The sequence below is a fragment of the Notolepis coatsorum genome (genome assembly GCF_963971535.1).
Source record: "Notolepis coatsorum genome assembly, chromosome: 17".
NCBI classification, from domain to species: domain Eukaryota; kingdom Metazoa; phylum Chordata; class Actinopteri; order Aulopiformes; family Paralepididae; genus Notolepis; species Notolepis coatsorum.
The window spans coordinates 9,266,381-9,285,183 of record NC_140181.1 but is presented as its reverse complement, the minus strand read 5'-3'; the positions used below and the strand labels follow the sequence as shown (position 1 = coordinate 9,285,183).

General features: G+C 48.2%; 1 protein-coding gene across 1 annotated transcript in view; it reads left to right on the top strand.

The window, feature by feature from the left end:
* Nucleotides 1-17,448, top strand: part of LOC311243455 (SPRY domain-containing protein 3-like) — a gene marked incomplete at its 3' end in the record, with an annotated part of 56,908 nt that extends 39,460 nt beyond the window's left edge. The window contains exons 5-8 of the mRNA XM_084332688.1: nt 12,562-12,686; nt 13,418-13,553; nt 15,362-15,550; nt 17,254-17,448. Of these exons, the coding sequence (XP_084188814.1) occupies nt 12,562-12,686; nt 13,418-13,553; nt 15,362-15,550; nt 17,254-17,448 (645 nt within the window). The remainder of the gene's footprint in view (nt 1-12,561; nt 12,687-13,417; nt 13,554-15,361; nt 15,551-17,253) is intronic.
* Nucleotides 17,449-18,803: the final 1,355 nt, after the last annotated feature.

The window sequence follows — 18,803 nt, the reverse complement described above, 5'->3', positions numbered from 1 at the left end:
TTATATACTGTCTGTGTGAGGCTTCCCTCTTTCCTACCAGGTCTGACATCATGTCTTTAAATGTGATGTCTTACTCTGTTCCCACATACAGAGATGGGTCTGTTTGATCTGGAGGCCATTTCAGTGTGTGTTCTGTCTCCCCCCCCCCCCCCCCCCCGCTCTCTCTCTCTCTCTCTCTCTCTCTCTCTCTCTCTCTCTCTCTCTCTCACTCTCTCTCTCTCTCTCTCCCCCTCTCCATTTCCCCCTCTCTCTGTCTCTCTGCCTGTCTAGTATCTGTCTCTCTTTCTCTCACTTCCTGTCTCTCTGTCTCTCCCTCTCTCTGTCTCTCTTTCCTCCCCTTTCCCTCTCCCCCCTCTCTCTCCCTCTCTGTCGCTATCTCTGTCTCTCTCTCCTCCCCTCTGTCTCTCTGTCTCTCTCTCTCTCTCTCTCTCTCTCTCTCTCTCTCTCTCTCTCTCTCTCCTCTCTCTCTCTCTCTCTCTGTCTCTCTCTCTCTCTCTCTCTCTCTCTCTCTCTCTCTCTCTCTCTCTCTCTCTCTCTTTCTCTCTCGCTCCTCAGTGACAGACAGACAGTGTCGCAGAACGACTATATTCAAACGAGATTAACATCCATAGCCTGGTAGAACGATTCAGGTTCAATTAGAGGGGTTTGACATTTACGAGAGAGTGGGTTGTATGGTGAAGGATTTGGTCCTGAGTCGTGACGCGGGTCCCCTTCCTCCTCCTCCTCCTCCTCTCTTCCTCCTCTTCCTCCTCCTCCTCCTCTCCGTGACACAGGTCCTCCTCTTCCTCCTCCTCTTCCTCCTCTTCCTCTTCCTCCTCCTCTTCCTCCTCCTCCTCCTCTCCGTGACACAGGTCCTCCTCTTCCTCCTCCTCTTCCTCCTCTTCCTCCTCTTCCTCCTCCTCTCTCCTCCTCCTCCTCTCGTGACACAGGTCCTCCTCTTCTTCTCCTCCTTCCTCTTCCTCCTCCTCTTTCCTCCTCCTCCTCCTTGCCGTGACACAGGTCCTCCTCTTCCTCCTCTTCCTCCTCCTCCTCTTCCTCATCTTCCTCTTTCTCCTCCTCTCCTCCTCATCCTCCTCTTCCTCCTCTCCGTGACACACGGTCCTCCTCTTCCTCCTCTTCCTCCTCCTCCTCCTCCTCCTCCTCCTCTTCCTCCTCCTCCTCCTCTTCCTCCTCCTCCTCCTCTTCCTCCTCCTCCTCCTTGCCGTGACGCAGGTCCTCTTCTTCCTCCTCCCTCTTCCTCCTCTTCCTCCTCCGTGACGCAGGTCCTCTTCTTCCTCCTTCTCTTCCTCCTCTTCCTCCTCCTCTTCCTCATCTTCCTCTTTCTCCTCCTCTCCTCCTCCTCCTCCTCCTCTTCCTCCTCTCCGTGACACAGGTCCTCCTCTTCCTCCTCTTCCTCCTCCTCTTCCTCCTCCTCCTCCTCCTCCTCCTCTTCCTCCTCCTCCTCCTTGCCGTGACGCAGGTCCTCTTCCTCCTCCTCTTCCTCCTCTTCTCTTTCTCCTCCTCTCCTCCTCCTCCTCCTCTCCGTGACGCAGGTCCTCTTCCTCCTCCTCTTCCTCCTCCGTGACGCAGGTCCTCTTCTTCCTCCTTCTCTTCCTCCTCGTCCTCCTCCATGACGCAGGTCCTCTTCCTCCTCCTCTTCCTCCTCCATGACGCAGTTCCTCCTCTTCCTCCTCCTCTTCCTCCTCCTCCATGACGCAGGTCCTCTTCCTCCTCCTCTTCCTCCTCCATGACGCAGTTCCTCCTCTTCCTCCTCCTCTTCCTCCTCCTCCATGACGCAGGTCCTCTTCCTCCTCCTCTTCCTCCTCCTCCTCTTCCTCCTCCATGACGCAGTTCCTCCTCTTCCTCCTCCTCTTCCTCCTCCATGACGCAGGTCCTCTTCCTCCTCCTCCTCTTCCTCCTCCTCCTCTTCCTCCTCCATGACGCAGGTCCTCTTCCTCCTCCTCCTCTTCCTCCTCCATGACGCAGGTCCTCCTCCTCTTCCTCCTCCTCCTCTTCCTCCTCCTCTTCCTCCTCCATGACGCAGGTCCTCTTCCTCCTCCTCCTCTTCCTCCTCCTCCTCTTCCTCCTCCTCCATGACGCAGGTCCTCTTCCTCCTCCTCCTCTTCCTCCTCCATGACGCAGGTCCTCCTCCTCTTCCTCCTCCTCCTCTTCCTCCTCTCCCTCCGCGGGCGCTCCTTCCCGATAAAGGTCGCGCTGCCTTCAGAACCTGCGTCACTGTCGTCCTCGTGTTTCCTCGTCACGCTCCTCACTCTCACTCTCTCTGCCCGCCGGCCCGAGGCCCACCGCGCCAGCCGCTCTGCGTCTGTGGCGTTCCGCTTATTCCCCCCCCCCCCCCCTCCCCCCTGATTTATTGGAAAAATCCGTTCGAACGATCACATTCCTACTCTTTCATTGGTTTTGACCTGATCCCAGAGTTTTAAAATTTTTTAGTTCTACATTGAGACATTTATTTGGACGTTTATTATCCCATGGTATGTTAATGCCGTCGGACTGCCGTCGAGTGTCGAGGCCCCCGGAGCCAAGCGGAGGGTTCTCTGACGGGGCCGGGGGGGGGGCCCCATCCTGGAAACACTGCTGAGGAGAGAGAGAGAGAGAGAGGGAGAGGGAGGGAGAGGGAGAGGGAGAGGGAGAGGGAGAGGGAGAGGGAGAGGGAGAGAGATACAGAGAGAGAGATACAGAGAGGGAGAGGGAGAGGGAGAGGGGAGGGAGAGGGGGAGGGAGGGAGAGAGAGAGAGGGAGAGGGAGAGGGAGAGGGAGAGGGAGAGAGAGAGGGAGAGCTTTAACTTTGGAGATTAATTTAAATTATTTAAAGCATTAAAATAAATTAATCTAGGGCGGCCGGGTAGCGCAGCGGACTACGCGTCTGTCTACCACCACAGAGACAGTGGGATCGAATCCAGCTGTGGTGCTTCCGGTTGGCCGACCGTCCATACTAACACAATTGGCAGTGTCAGCGGGTGGGAAACCCGGCGAGGGTGGGTCCTGGTCGTTGTAAAACAGCGACCCCTACAGTTCGGTCGAGGCGCCTGCACAGCGAGGGAAGGATCTGGGAGAGGTAGTGTGACCTTCCACACGTTACACTCCCCCAGTGAGAGTCCACGCTGCCAGGTGAAAAGAAGCGGTGGGCTGGGTACACATGTGTCGGAGGAAGCATGTGATAGTCTCCGCTCTCCCAGACCGACGGTAGGGGGTAGAGTGCGCAACGACCAGGAAGGGGATTGGGAATTGGCATAACGACTAACGGAAAAAGATAATAATATATTTTTTTTATAAATTAATCTAGATTCATCTATATGATTTGATTTGATTTGATTTTTATTTAGTACATACAATTTATACAATAGTATAAAAACAAGGGGTACAAGGATAACATGTGAAAGTCTGTCGACTTGTTTCCAACATGGTCCCAAGAAAAATACAATAAATCACAAAGAAAGAGTTAAGATAAAATAGATACAACAAGTAGATAAAATAGACAACACAATTTTCTAAGAGCCTCATTACAGCAGGTCATGTTCCTGTTCTTCAAGAGTGGTGGCCAAGCACCCACTGCAACCTATTGTTGCAGATGTCGCTTCACACCCCTCTTGAAGACAGCAATAGTGGGGGAGTTTTGGATGGCCCTGGGCAGAGAGTTCCACAGCCGGCAGGCTGTAGACAGAAAGCCATTCTGTGAATAGGAACCCTTTCTAGGCTCATAAACTGAGAGCTGTCCAGACCGTAACTGTCGTCCGTGGACCTGGCCACGCAGGACAATACGAGAGCATAAATATCTGGGGGCAGATCCATTTAACATTTTATACATATGTCCCAGTTTCAGAAAGGAGACCCTCTGCTCACAGGGAGCCATCCCACCTCATTGAAGTGACATGGCTCAATATGGGTTCGAGGTGGCAGATTTAGGACCAATCGTATGGTCTTATTTTGGCTGGTTTGTAGCCTGTGTTTACTTTCCACTGTAACACCACTATACCAGTACGTACTTGCATAGTCATATTGGCTGAGGATCATGCAGTTGGCAAGCAGTTTCATAGTTTCCAGTGATAAGAACCTCTTTTTTCTGTGCAAAAATGTCACCCTTGTGTTAACTTTTTGATCACCTTCAGGGCCATTGTTTTCCCTGAGAGTGTTTGGTCGAGGTCTGCACCTAGGTATTTAACACAGTCTCTAGACTCGACACTGAAGCCATTACAGCTTATCTCAAGTCGGGAACATTCCTTTAATTTATGTTTTGAGCTGAATAGAATTTACTCCGTTTTTCCAAGGTGAGACAGATAGATACAGAGAGGATAGATGGGAGGGAGAGAGACATAGATACAGAGAGAGAGAGAGAGAGAGAGAGAGCAGATATATACAGAGAGGATAGATGGGAGGGAGAGAGACATAGATACAGAGAGAGAGAGAGAGAGAGAGAGACAGATAGATACAGAGAGTGAGATAGATGGAGAGAGAGAGTGGGGAGAGAGAGATAAAGATAGATATATATAGAGAGAGATACATAGAGAGAGATAGATATTATACTGTATATATACCACTGCTAAAAATATATATAAAGGGAACACTTAAACAACCCATCCTAGATCTCGATGAATTAAATATTCCATTTGAAAATCTTTATCCATTACATAGAATGCGTTGCGAACAAAACAACATCCTCCCAGCAGACCCGGGTCACAGGGCATCGGTCAACTCCTGGGCAGTCTGTGGTGCGACGTGGCGATGGTGGACTGGACGGAGCGAGACATGGTGTCCCAGAGATGCTCGATTGGATTCAGGTCTGGGGAACGGGGCAGGCCAGTCCATAGTATCAACGCCTTCGTCATGCAGGAACTGCTGACACACTCCGGCCACATGAGGCCCAGCGTCGTCACGCATGAGAAGAAGGAACCCAGGGCCCAATGGGTCTGAGGATCTCATCCCGGTACCTGATGGCAGTCATGGTACCCCTGGCTAGCACATGGAGGTCTGTGCGCAGCCCTCCAGCGATATGCCTCCCCCGACCATCACTGACCCACCAAAACAAACCGGTCATGCTGGAGGATGTTTGTTGCAGGCAGCAGAACATTCTCCGCGGCGTCTCCAGACTCTGTCACGTCTGTCACGTGTGCTCAGTGTGAACCTGCTCTCGTCCGTGAAGAGCACAGGGGAGCCAATGGCGAATCGGCCAATCCTCTGGTGTTCTCTGGCAAATGCCAATCGGGCTGCACCACGTCGGGCCCTCGTACCAACCACCCTCATGGTCCGCTTCTCACAGTTTGAGCAGAGACGTGCACATTCGTGGCCTGCTGGAGGTGGTTTTGTAGCACTCTGGCAGCGCTCCTCCTGGAACAAAGGACCAGAGAGCGGTCCTGCTGCTGGGTTGTTGTCCTCCTACTGCCCCCTCCACGTCTCCTGGTGTACTGGCCTGTCTCCTGGTATCTCCTCCACGTCTCCTGGTGTACTGGCCTGTCTCCTGGTATCTCCTCCACGTCTCCTGGTGTACTGGCCTGTCTCCTGGTATCTCCTCCACGTCTCCTGGTGTACTGGCCTGTCTCCTGGTATCCCCTCCACGTCTCCTGGTGTACTGGCCTGTCTCCTGGTATCCCCTCCACGTCTCCTGGTGTACTGGCCTGTCTCCTGGTATCTCCTCCACGTCTCCTGGTGTACTGGCCTGTCTCCTGGTATCTCCTCCACGTCTCCTGGTGTACCGGCCTGTCTCCTGGTATCTCCTCCACGTCTCCTGGTGTACTGGCCTGTCTCCTGGTATCTCCTCCACGTCTCCTGGTGTACTGGCCTGTCTCCTGGTATCTCCTCCATGCTCTTGACACTGTGCCGGGAGACACAGCAAACCTTGCCACAGCGCGCATTGATGTGCCATCCTGGATGAGCTGCACTACCTGAGCAACTTAAAAAAGAAGAAAAAAAATGTATCCTCTCTTACTCCGATTCTTTTTCTCTGTTTTCTCCCCGTCCCAATTTAGTCGTTGTGCCAATTCCCCCCCCCCCCGCCCCCCCCCCCCCCTCCCCTACCTGGTTGTTGTGCGCATGTTCTCCTACTGGTCGGTACAAGGGAACCCTGAAGTCTACCGCACGCTTCCTCCGACACGCGCGGCGACAGCCAGTGACTCTTTTTTCACCTGGCAGCAAGGACTCTCATCGGTGAAGTGTAACGCACGGTGGGAGGTCACCGCTGCCTTCACCACTTCCTGCCTTTCGCTGAGCAGGCACGCCCCCAGACCTGACCTGTAGGCGTCGCTGTCCACAACGCCAGATTAACCACCCACGACTTGCCCTCCCCCTAACCCAGCCAAACGAGTTAGTATGACGATCGGCCCAAGCCTTGAGCAATGCTGACTCCTCCGGGAGTCGAGACCGCAGCCTCTTGCATTGGTGACGAGCGCAATCTCCGCTACGCCACCTGACCGCCCATACCTGAGCAACTTCTGTGGGTTGCTTGCAGACACCGCCTCATGCTACCTCTAGTGGGGGAGGGCACTGGCCAAATGCAAAAGTAACAAAATCTGCCAGAAAGGCGGTCAGGTGGCGTAGCGGAGATTGCGTTCATCACCAACACCGGAGACGCTGGATTCGCCTGTTCGAATCCAGCTCACAGCTCCGGGGTTGTCACCAGCTTGGCTGGCCGTTCACACTAATACAATTGGCAGTATTAGAGGGTGGGAAAGCTGGCGGGGTGGGTCCGGGTCGTTGTAAACAGCGACTCCTACAGTTCGGTCAGGGCGCCTGCTCAGCGCGGATAGGATCTAAGGGGGGTAGTGTGATCCTTCCACACGTTACACGCTCTCAGTGAAAGTCTGCGCTGCCAGGTGAAAAGAAGCGGTTGATTGGCTAGACGTAGGCCTGCCACGATAACCCATTTTGCTGGGCGATTAATTGCCCCCGAAAATATCGCAATAAGCGATGTTATTGCGACCAGTTAGAGAATTTTTTTTGGAGAAATTTATTTCCCAAAAGTTCTCAATTTTCTTTTAAAAATTCACTAATATAATGATAATAGCATAATAATGCAAGGACACCGTTTCAAAGTGCAATAAACTTTTATTTAACATTGGAAGACATTTTAAATATCCTAAATTAAAGAATGCTCAGTTTGATTGTTTATTATAAAACAAACTGAAACTGGAAACAAGCCCTCTGTCTGGCTTTTTGTGTCATCCTTTTAACATGTACATGTAGTATTGATGTACCTTGCGGTACCATGTACAAAATGTTAATAAAGTATGAGGAAAACGCTGTACAAAATAAACGTATTTTCCGGTGTTTTAGACTTTTATTTTGAAACCCACCCACCGGTCCGGAGCGGAAGTATTGTTGTTATTATCCTAGCAGAACGTATTGAGCGGACAACTTGTCTCGTCCGGTTCGGTGTTTTTGAGCCAATGATAAAACAAATGTTGAGATTGTTGGTGAACAACTAACTTTAGGTTCGTTTTAACGTTAGCTACTAACGATAGATGCAGCTACTACAGGTAGGGATGCCCCGATCGATCGGCCACCGATCGTTATCGGCCGATACTCAGTATAAATATGCAATCTGTGAATTCCGATAATGAGTCATATTCGCCGATCGCGGAAACCGATCAAGCGAAGGTCTCACTCGCTGTCTGTCTCAGACACACACGACCTGCAAACTGCCGCTGCTCCTCCTCCCTAGCCCCGCCCGCCCCCGTGTAGAGTTTGTAAACACTGAGGACTGAGAGGAGGCTCCCCTGCTCGAGTCTGTAGTGCATTCGACCTGAGCTAACGTTAGCTACCTAGCTATCGTTACTGTTTAAACAAAATTACCCAGTCAACTATTCACGTTTAGTAGGCATTGTCTAACGGTATTTAGCCGGCTAGCTACTGATAGCTCCTGATATCAACAAATGATCCAGAAAGTCTAGTAGTCCATGTTCATACCTCCGTTAGCTTGCGTTAGCTGACGTTAGTTCTCTGTTCAAAACGAAATGTCCCATTGAACTAAAGTTCTGTCTTAACGTCATCTAGCCGGCTAGCAGTAGCTACAGATAGCTCTTGATATCAATGTCTTATAACATTGATTCAATGCGTATTGGAGCTGAGGGCTTGCTGAATGTGAAATGACCAAAGAACCGTAACGTTACCAATAGGGTCCAGCTGCAGCGCCGGAGAATCCTTTTTGGAGCTGGAGGCTACTAGAGTACACAGACAGTGGAGCTGTTTGCAGATAGCGAGCATTTTGACTTGTTGCATGGTGGCGATGTCTCGCAGATAATACAAGTACAAGTCTAATAATATATATATTTTATAAAAAAAAAAAAAAAAAAAACGTTTTATATAAAATAATTTTTAATTTCTTTTTAATCAAAAACAATCGGTATCGGATCGGTATCGGCCGATATGGCTCACGACGATCGGTGATCGTATCGGTGGCAAAAAACGTGATCGGGGCATCCCTAACTACAGGCAATCAACGATGAGGAGGAAGCGTCAAAGCCGTATAGAATAGAATAGCCCTGTGGTGCGTAAGCACGGGAGCGCAACTCGATTACCTGTTATAATAAATTAATTCATGTTTAACTTGTCCCCGTGTCCAGTCCTTTGACTAGCCCCACCCGTTCATTGTAAACAATGATGCATGTAATTGTATTAACGTTATTCTGTGTTGTAGCTATGCTATACGTTGTATTTCATTTGTTAGCTATTTAGCTAATGTTGTTAGCATTGAATGAGCATCAACGCTAGATCTTTAATCTTTATTTAGCAGTCCAGTTTCTCCGGGCAGTAGCGAGTAACTACTTGGGTCTAAAAATAGCTAACGTTACACTGCAAAGAACGCTACTTGGTTAAAAGGAGCAACACTATTGAGAAATGTAGTTAAGCTATGTGGCGTTGCTACTGCCCCACAGAGCTCCTGTGCTGTACTCTGTAGTAAGGCCAGCGGCCCCCCACACGGAGAGTGACTGACGAGAGGTACTGGTTCCGCCTCATTAAAACAAACGCGCAAATAGCAATTAATCGCGCCCGTCAAAATCATTGCATTCATTTTAATTATCGCGTCGATTAATCGATTTATTGCTTATCGCGGCAGGCCTAGCTAGACGTGTGTCGGAGGAAGCACGTGATAGCCTCCACTCTCCCAGACCGACTGTGGGGGGTAAGTGCGCAGCGACCAGGAAGGGGATTGGGAATTGGCATAACGACTAACATTGGGATGGGAGAAAAACGGAGGAAAAAATAGGGGGAAAAAGATCTGCCAGAAAGGACGAGGACAGGGAGATGGTCTGTGGCCCCCCCCCTGCAGAACCATTCCTTCATAGGGGTTGTCTTGCAAATTGCCTCTCATTGCCACATGTTGTCTGTTCAATTCGCACAGAAGAAGTTGGAGTTACATTGTAATGATTATGTGTTCCCTTTATTTTTTTGAGAAGTGTATAATTATACTGAGAGATACACAGAGAGAGAGAGAGTCTGACCGATATCTCACATATACATACATATATATATATGAGAGAGAGATACCGAGAGGGATACAGAGAGAGACGGAGAGATAGAGAGAGAGATACAGAGAGACAGAGAGATAGAGAGAGATACAGAGAGAGAGATACAGAGAGAGACGGAGAGATAGAGAGAGAGATACAGAGATACAGAGAGAGAGATACAGAGAGAGAGATACAGAGAGATACATAGAGAGAGAGAGAGACAGAGATAGAGAGAGAGACAGAGAGAGATAGACAGAGATACAGAGATAGAGAGAGAGACAGAGATACAGAGAGAGAGAGAAAGAGAGAGAGACATAGAGAGATGAAGATAGATATATATAGAGAGAAAGGAGATATATATACATAGAGACAGATACATATATATATATGTGAGAGAGAGAGAGAGAGAGAGAGAGAGAGAGAGAGAGAGAGAGAGAGAGAGAGAGAGAGACATAGATACAGAGAGAGAGTGAGAGAGACAGAATTACAGAGAAATAGAGACATAGATACAGAGAGAGAGACAGAATTACAGAGAGATAGAGAGAGAGAGAGAGAGAGAGAGAGACAGATACTGAGATAAATAGAAGTGGAGAAGAGGATGGATGGATGGATGGACGGATGGGTGGAAGGAAGGATAACTAGAAGGAGGGATAGAGAGAGAGGAGTGGATAGGTCACAACCGGGGCAGGCCACACACACACGCACACACACACGCACACGCACACACGCATACCCACATGCACACGCACACACGCATACCCACACGCACACCCCCACACCAGATAGGGCTATACCCTCCGTCAGTACAGGCCTGTATCACCTTTCACCTAATTCAGCTTGGCAGTGTGCGTCATCAGGCTCCGGCCTGCCTGCCTGGCTGTCCGTCTGCCTGGCCCGGCCCGCTGTCTGAGGGGAGAGCTTCGGGGGGGCGGTTCCCCCATGCTGCCAGTGGGGCGCGGGCCAGCTGTGTTACCCATGGAGGGAGTCAGACTCTCGGGCATCTGGGAGAGAGAGAGAGAGAGAGAGAGACCCACGCTGATCAGACCGACCATGGGGCTCTTAGGAAAAGAGGGAGAAAGGAGAGAGATACAGATATATATATATATAGAGGGAGAGATACTGATAGATACAGAGAGAGAGAGACGGAGAGAGAGAGACATAGAGAGATAACGATAGATATATATAGAGAGAGAAGGGGGAGAGAGATACAGATATATATATAGAGAGAGATACTGAGAGATACAGAGAGATACAGAGAGAGACGTATAGAGATAAAGATAGATATACAGAGAGAGAGACATAGAGAGATAACGATATATATAGAGAGAGAGAAGGGGGAGAGAGATACAGATATATATATAGAGAGAGATACTGAGAGATACAGAGAGATACAGAGAGAGACGTATAGAGATAAAGATAGATATACAGAGAGAGAGACATAGAGAGATACCGATAGATATAGAGAGAGAGAAGGGGGAGAGAGATACAGATATATATATATATATAGAGGGAGAGATACTGAGAGATACAGAGAGAGGGAGAGAGAAAGGAGAGATACAGATATACAGTATAGAGTGAGAGATACTGATACTAGAGAGAGAGACATATACATAGAGAGATGAAGATGGATATAGAGAGAAAGGAGAGAGAGATACATAGAGAGATACAGATACATATATATAGAGAGAGAGATACTGAGAGATACTGATAGAGAGAGAGAGAGAGAGAGAGAGAGAGAGAGAGAGAGAGAGAGAGAGAGAGAGAGAGAGAGAGAGAGAGAGAGAGAGAGGAGAGAGAGAGAGAGAGAGAGAGAGAGAGAGAGAGAGAGAGAGAGAGAAAGAAAGTGGAGGAGAGGCACAGAGGAACAGAGAGAGAGAGAGAGAGAGAGAGAAAGAAAGTGGAGGAGAGGAACAGAGAGAGAGAGAGAGAGAGAAAGAAAGTGGAGGAGAGGGACAGAGAGGGAGAGAAATAAAGTGGAGAGGGACAGAGGGACAGAGAGAGAGAGGGAGAAAGAAAGTGAAGGAGAGAGACAGAGAAAGAAAGTGGAAGAGAGAGAGAGAGGGACAGAGGGACAGAGAAAGAAAGTGGAAGAGAGAGACAGAGAGAGACAGAGAGAGACAGAGAGAGTGGAGGAGAGGGACAGAGAGAAAGAGAGACAGAGAGAGTGGAGGAGAGGGACAGAGAGAGAGAGAGAGAGAGAGAGAGAGAGAGAGAGACCCACACTGATCGAAGCGGCCGTGGGGCTCTTGAGGAAAAGGCAGAGATTTACAAGCGGGCCCCCCTCCTCCCTGTGGGCCCCCCTCCTCCCTGTCTCCACGTTTCCATTGGAAGTGTGACTCAGTGACGTTTTCTCACAGTTTAAAACGTACGACTGGTGTTTGGGTTTGAGTTCTCCGTTACTTCGAGTAGTCGCTCGACGTTTTTCTTTCTCCCCCCCCTGCCCCCCCCCCCCACCAATGAACTGATGAACGGTCTGTTTTGAAATCATTTTTCATTTTGCCGGGCCCCACATGAGTGAGGCGAGCGTGTAGGGGCCCAGTTTGAAGGATGGTGGCAGGCTGAAGGAAGGAGAGGTGTAATGGTGTTACTACAGTAGTCGTAGTGTTGTTATATAGTGTGTGTTCGTGTGAGCGCATGTACGCGCACAGTGCGTGGATTCATATATGTGTGCTTGTGTGTGTGCGACGTATCAGAAATTAAGAAAGAACTGTCTTTTTCATACTGTCTTTACTATAATGCTCTCTGCTACTAAGTAATCTACTGTGCCTATATTACTACCTACCATGCTAATATGTCTATATAACTACCTACCATGCTAATATGTCTATATAACTACCTACCATGCTAATATGTCTATATAACTACCTACCATGCTAATATGTCTATACTACTATATGCTAATGTGTCTATATAACTACCTACAGTACTATGCTAATACTATGCACCCAAGACTGTAACACTCAAAGTTCAACACTGTTTGACAAACAATATCACGTACCCTTAGCTGCCAGAGTTCTACCTCTTCCTGCTGACTTGTTGTATGGAACTTGTAAGTCGCTTTGGATACAAGCGTCAGCTAAAAAGGACTGAATGTAAATGTGCGTGTGTGTGTGTGTGTGTACAGGTGACCATCGTGGACACAGGAGTGAGGGGAACCATAGCTGTGGGCCTGGTGCCTAAATTCTACAAGCTGGACCACCTGCCTGGTTGGCTCCTGTGCTCCGTGGCCTACCATGCTGACGACGGCAAGTAAGTCCAACCGCAAACATATAATATATGATGTACTTTATGCAATATAAAGTGCTGCACATAGTCTTCCCTATGTAGATGCCTTTTCCACTGGGCGACTGACTGTATTAAGTATGGCTGCCTCTGTGTTTAATGTCTTCAAACGTCCTCCATCCATCCCACGATTCTCTGATTAGATTCAAATTCATTGTCGTCATGCAGCACAAGTACAGCACAACGAAAATAAGTTTGGCATCCAACCAGAGTGCAAATGTAACAGTATAGTGCAACAGTGATATACAATGTACAGGTGATTGAACTGGAGTATATATTATAGATTAGGCATAAAAGAAAATATTGTTTGTTTCCTGTTGGTTGTCAGTTAAGGCCATGGGTAGGTAGGGAATTTATATTTTACCCTTTTACTACCACACTACAAAGGGTTATCACTTTCACTACTACACTACAGAAGGTTAACCCTTTCACTACCACACTACAGAAGGTTACCCCTTTCACTACCACACTACAAAGGGTTAACACTTTCACTACTACACTACAGAAGGTTAACCCTTTCACTACCACACTACAAAAGATGAACCCTTTCACTACCACACTACAGAGGGTTAACCCTTTCATTGCCACACTACAGAAGGTTAACTACAGCCATGGGCTTAATCAAAACGGGCGTGAACTGGCTCGTCCAATGTTTTGTTCTGCATGCATATTGTGAGACGATGACCCTCTCGTCTCAGGTTATACAACGGCAACCTTGTGGGCCAGCAGTTTGGACCCAAGTGTGTCGGCGGAGACCGCATCGGCTGTGGGATTCACTCGGAGAACACCGAGGCCGGCTTCACCGCGGTGTTCTTCACCAAGAACGGCAAAGAGGTGGGTTTTCTGTTCTTTTAGGCAAATCCACAATGATGTTCTCAAAACAAACTTTCTCCTGAAGATCAAACAAGCAGAGCTGAGAACCAGCTGTGTGTATGTTTCCTTCTGGTGTGTGTGTGTGTGTTTGTGTGTGTGTGTTTGTGTGTGTGTATGTGTGTGTGTGTGTCTGTCACTCCTATCCAGTAGGGTTGGGATTCACCAAGGACCTCACGATTTGATTGGATCGTGATTATTTAGGGCAGGGATCGGCAATAGGCGGCCCGCGGGCCGACATTGGCCCGCCAGCAATAATTTCTGGCCCGTCAGATTATTTTGAGAATATGATATTTATGTGACGCGCAGGAAATATTCACTCGGGACGCCAGGGTGTCTTTTATTGTGAAGCTGTATCTATCTACCGGTAGTCATCAAAAGCATGTCTGTCACTATAGCCAATTGAAATGCTAGAAATGGTCACGTGGACTGGGAGAACCAATGGAATAGTCCCACCGGGCCCGTGTATATTTCCCTAACGCACGTTCACTTCCGCGTTCGAGATGCGAGCGAGTTAAAAAAAAAACGGGGAAATATAACGCTTCTTTTAATAAACAGGAGCCATACTTAAAATACGGGTTTATCGCAACAGGTCTGTGATTCTTGCGTGCCGAGCCGACGTCCTCTCTGCATAATATGTGGCGACAACAACAACGAGGCAATGATGACAACTGTGTTTAAGTTGGCAGATAAAGTTCAGATAAAGCATTCAACACCAATCTGGAATTGGAGGGCGGCGAGTGGATATGACATGTTTCAAACATTAGCAGGGATTTTTGAGGACTTGACAACAAACAAGTTATGGTGAGTCGTGTTTTCATGGATTCTGATCTGTTCATCACCCGCCGCGGTGATCTGCAACAGCTGATCTGCTGTTCATGAATGAATGAATGAATGAATGAAAACATTATTTAACAGATTGCAGAATGGGTACAATACAGTACGGCGCAATACACACAATTGTTAAGGGGATGCAGACCAGAGAAAAACGTTTGTCTTTTTTCAATATCAGTATATTAAATTAGCCATTGTTTTTTATCCTGGCCCGCCAAGCAACGGCTTGGGGAAAATCTGGCCCGTGGCCAAACCTAATTGCCGACCCCTGATTTAGGGCTTCAGAAGGTTAACCCTTTCACTACCACATTACAGAAGGTCAACCCTTTCACTACCACACTACAGAAGGTTAACCCTTTCACTACCACACTACAGAAGGCTAACCCTTTCACTACCACACTAAAGACGGTTAACCCTTTCGCTATCACATACAAAGGGTTAACCCTTTCACTACCACACTACAGAAGGTTAACCCTTTCACTACCACACTACAGAAGGTTAACCCTTTCACTACCACACTACAGAAGGTTAACCCTTTCACTACCACACTACAGAAGGTTAAACTTTCACTACCACACTACAGAAGGTCAACCCTTTCACTACCACACTACAGAAGGTTAACCTTTCACTACCACACTACAGAAGGTTAACCCTTTCACTACCACACTACAGAAGGTTAATCCTTTCACTGCCACACTACAGAAGGTTAACCTTTCACTATCACATTACAGAAGGTCAACCCTTTCACTACCACACTACAGAAGGTTAACCCTTTCACTACCACACTACAGAAGGCTAACCCTTTCACTACCACCACACTACAAACAACTTGGACTAAGAAAATCGATTATCGACTTGTGTGCAGTGCATCTACAGAATCACAACAAAAGATGGCATCTGATTCCATGAAAGGGTTGTTTTCCTCCTCGTCCCTCCAGGTGGGCTCGGTGGAGGTGCCCGTGTCGGCGGAGGACCTGTTCCCCGCCGTGGGGATGCACTCCCTGGGGGAGGAGGTGAGGGTGGACCTGCAGGCGGAGTGGCCCCTGGAGGAGGACGACAGCCTGATGATGGTGGACAGCCACGAGGACGACTGGGGCCGTCTCTACGACGTCAGGGCCAGCGGGACGGTAAGGCTGTTTCCCCCGAAGCCTGTTTTTGGGATTCGAACTTCGTCCGGGTTTTTCGAACGGATGTTCGAACCTTCGTTTTTATTTTTAAATTTTTTTATTGATCTTTTTCCCCCTCCTTTTTCCTCCGATTTTCTCCCATCCCAATGTTAGTCGTTATGCCAATTCCCAATCCCCTTCCTGGTCGCTGCGCACTTACCCCCCACAGTCGGTCTGGGAGAGTGGAGGCTATCACGTGCTTCCTCCGACACACGTCCAGCCAATCAACCGCTTCTTTTCACCTGGCAGCGCGGACTCTCACTGAGAGGGTGTAACGTGTGGAAGGATCACACTACCCCCCTTAGATCCTATCCGCGCTGAGCAGGCGCCCCGACCGAACTGTAGGAGTCGCTGTTTACAACGACCCGGACCCACCCCGCCAGCTTTCCCACCCTCTAATACAGCCAATTGTATTAGTGTGAACGGCCAGCCAAGCTGGTGACAACGCCGGAGCTGTGAGCTGGATTCGAAAAGGCGAATCCAGCGTCTCCGGGGTTGGTGACGAACGTAATCTCCGCTACGCCACCTGACCGCCCCCCGAACCTTCGTTTTTAACACTTTGATTACCAGCCATGCGGTGCGCCTTACCCCCCCCCCCGTTAAATGCCACCACCCACTTCAATGATAGCGTTGTGAACGCATAATCTCGGTCTTAAATTATGGCTATGTGTCTAATCTGCCCGTCGTTTATCAATGACTTGTTTGCAGTCAACATTGTCGAAACGGATTGTTTTTTTTTAATCAGTTCATTTCCGTTTTATAGCATTTTGAAAAGCCCTCGTTTTCTTGAAAGTTTCAGGAAAATATATAGATTCCGTGATAATCGCCCTTTACTGGAATATTCTGGCATACACAAAAACGTTGTTATTTTTCGGCCTATTTATGAATCGTTTTCAAATAAACGCTAGATTATCGATAGTATATGTGTACTTATGCACGCTATAGAAGCGGGCTGAAATATCGATTCTCTCATTTCCTGATCAGCGATCACAGCCACACACACACACACACACATACACACGCATAGGGCAAACGCTGATATATCTGTGAAAAAAGCTCTGATTATCCCAAGACTGGTAAAATAGATTCCTTACCTCAGATCAGATGTTATCCAAAAAGATTATTCCAATTCCTGATCGCCATTCCAAATATCGATCGCATTTATTGATTCAGCGTTGGGTACTGTAAATATATAATCCACGCGTTTTCCGGGCCGGCGATCACAATGGATTCTTCAGTTGGCTTGACGGAAAAGTAAAATGAGGAAACTTAATATAATTAATTAATATTAATATATATAAATATCCTCAAACAAAATCCTCAATTTGTATAAAGTGATTAATCTGTTTATTAAATATAACTCATCAGTTTTTTTTAATACTATAATATTAGTGTAGCCTAATCTTTATCTGCAACTGTGAAGAAAACCCCCATTGGTTTAAACAGAATGAATAGACACATACAAAAAAAAAGAAAAAAAAGGGAAGACAGGGTTACCACTGGGGACCAGGGGGGGTGATTGTGGACTGGGGGTGTGAGGAAAGGGGGCCGGGGGTTCCTCAAACCTGCAGTAGAATTCATTGAGCTCATTAGCAAGGAGAAGGTTGTCAGACGTCTGTGGGGATTTTGGCTTGTAGTTGGTGATGGTTTTGAGTCCTTTCCAGACAGAGGAGGAGTTCCCCTCGGAGAACTGCAGCTGCAGTTTCCCCGAGAAGCGCCGTTTCGCCTCCTTCACTGCTCTCTCAAATCTGTACTTGGCCTCCTTAAAACTAGCCTTGTCCCCACTGCGTCTGGCCTTCTCCTTCCCAACCCTCAGCTGTCGCAGCTGGGCTGTAAACCAGGGCTTGTCGTTGTTGTAGACTTTCCTGGAGCGGGAGGGGACACGCACCTCCTCACAGAAGCTGACAAATGACGTCACAGTCTCTGTGTACTCGTCCAGGTTGTTGCCAGCCTCTGGCCCCGCCCACTCCAGGAAACCCTGGTCACAGCCCACACGCTCCAGCCAAGCGCTGAGTTTCTCCCGTGCGTCACCGGACCACACTTTGAAGCGTCTTACTACTGGTTTACAGATTATATATATATATATATTGTGGAACTCCTTCTGGTGTTGTGGTCGTGGTATTCACTGACCTTTGGGAAGTATTTCGACATGTACATGGGTATCTTAGTGGTGTAGTGTATCTTGTAGACCAGGCCCATTGCAAGCTGCTGTACTCCGTCGTCTACTCTAAGCCATCCTAGGTTGTCAAAATGGGCAGGGGTGAGGTGGGTTTTAGGAGTAAGGTCAAGCAGTAGTCTGACCAGTTTGTTTTGTGACGTTTGTAGTCTTGTTTTTAGTGCCTTTGAGGTGCTTTGGTACCATGCGGTGCAAGCATAGTCGTGGTACCCTTGAATGAGTGCTCCTCTTAGAGTCTTCAGGGTATTCTTGTTTACCAGAGAGGACATCCGGTACAAGAATCTTGTTTGTTGGTTGACTTTTTTGATTACATTGGTTGCCATTTTGTCACAGGAAAGATTTGCCTCTAGGATGGAGCCCAGGTGTAACTGAGGGGTACAATTCCCTGACTGTATTGATAAGTATGGTATCATTAAACCACTACCGCTTTATGTACTTCAACTACTGGCCATACAGTACACAATATATGAATATGATGAACACTTCCCACAATGAAATCGGTTCCAGTCAAAGGTATTAATCAAGTATTTAATGGAGCAAAAGGTACATATGATACTTATATTACATTTGATTGCACTTGTAAGGCAAATGAGTATTCGTAGGCAAATCAACACTGAATGTCCATTCTCTGGTTACGCAGGAGGCAAGTATACAACCTGGCTCTTAGGGAATTATATCTATGGTACACTTAATGATATAGCGGGATATACTGGAAGGGGTCCTCCCGGTTGTAAGCCGGCAAGGGGGGTAGGAGAGCTGTCGGTAGTAGAACGTCTGGTCAACGATATCTAGGGAGACTTCGAGTACAGAAGACAGTGCGATAGACTCTTGATCCGCAGACGAACACAGCCTGGTTCTCCCGTAGGCTGCAGCTCCACAGTGAAGAAGAAAACTAGGCGGCCTCAGGCTCTCTGAGCGCCGACTCGACCTTGACTCCTCTCGGGGGTAAATCCAACACTCACAGGCGTCGGCGATTATCCGCTCCACAAATCACAGTACCAAAGCAAATATATATTCCAGCCGCACAGGGCTATGCAG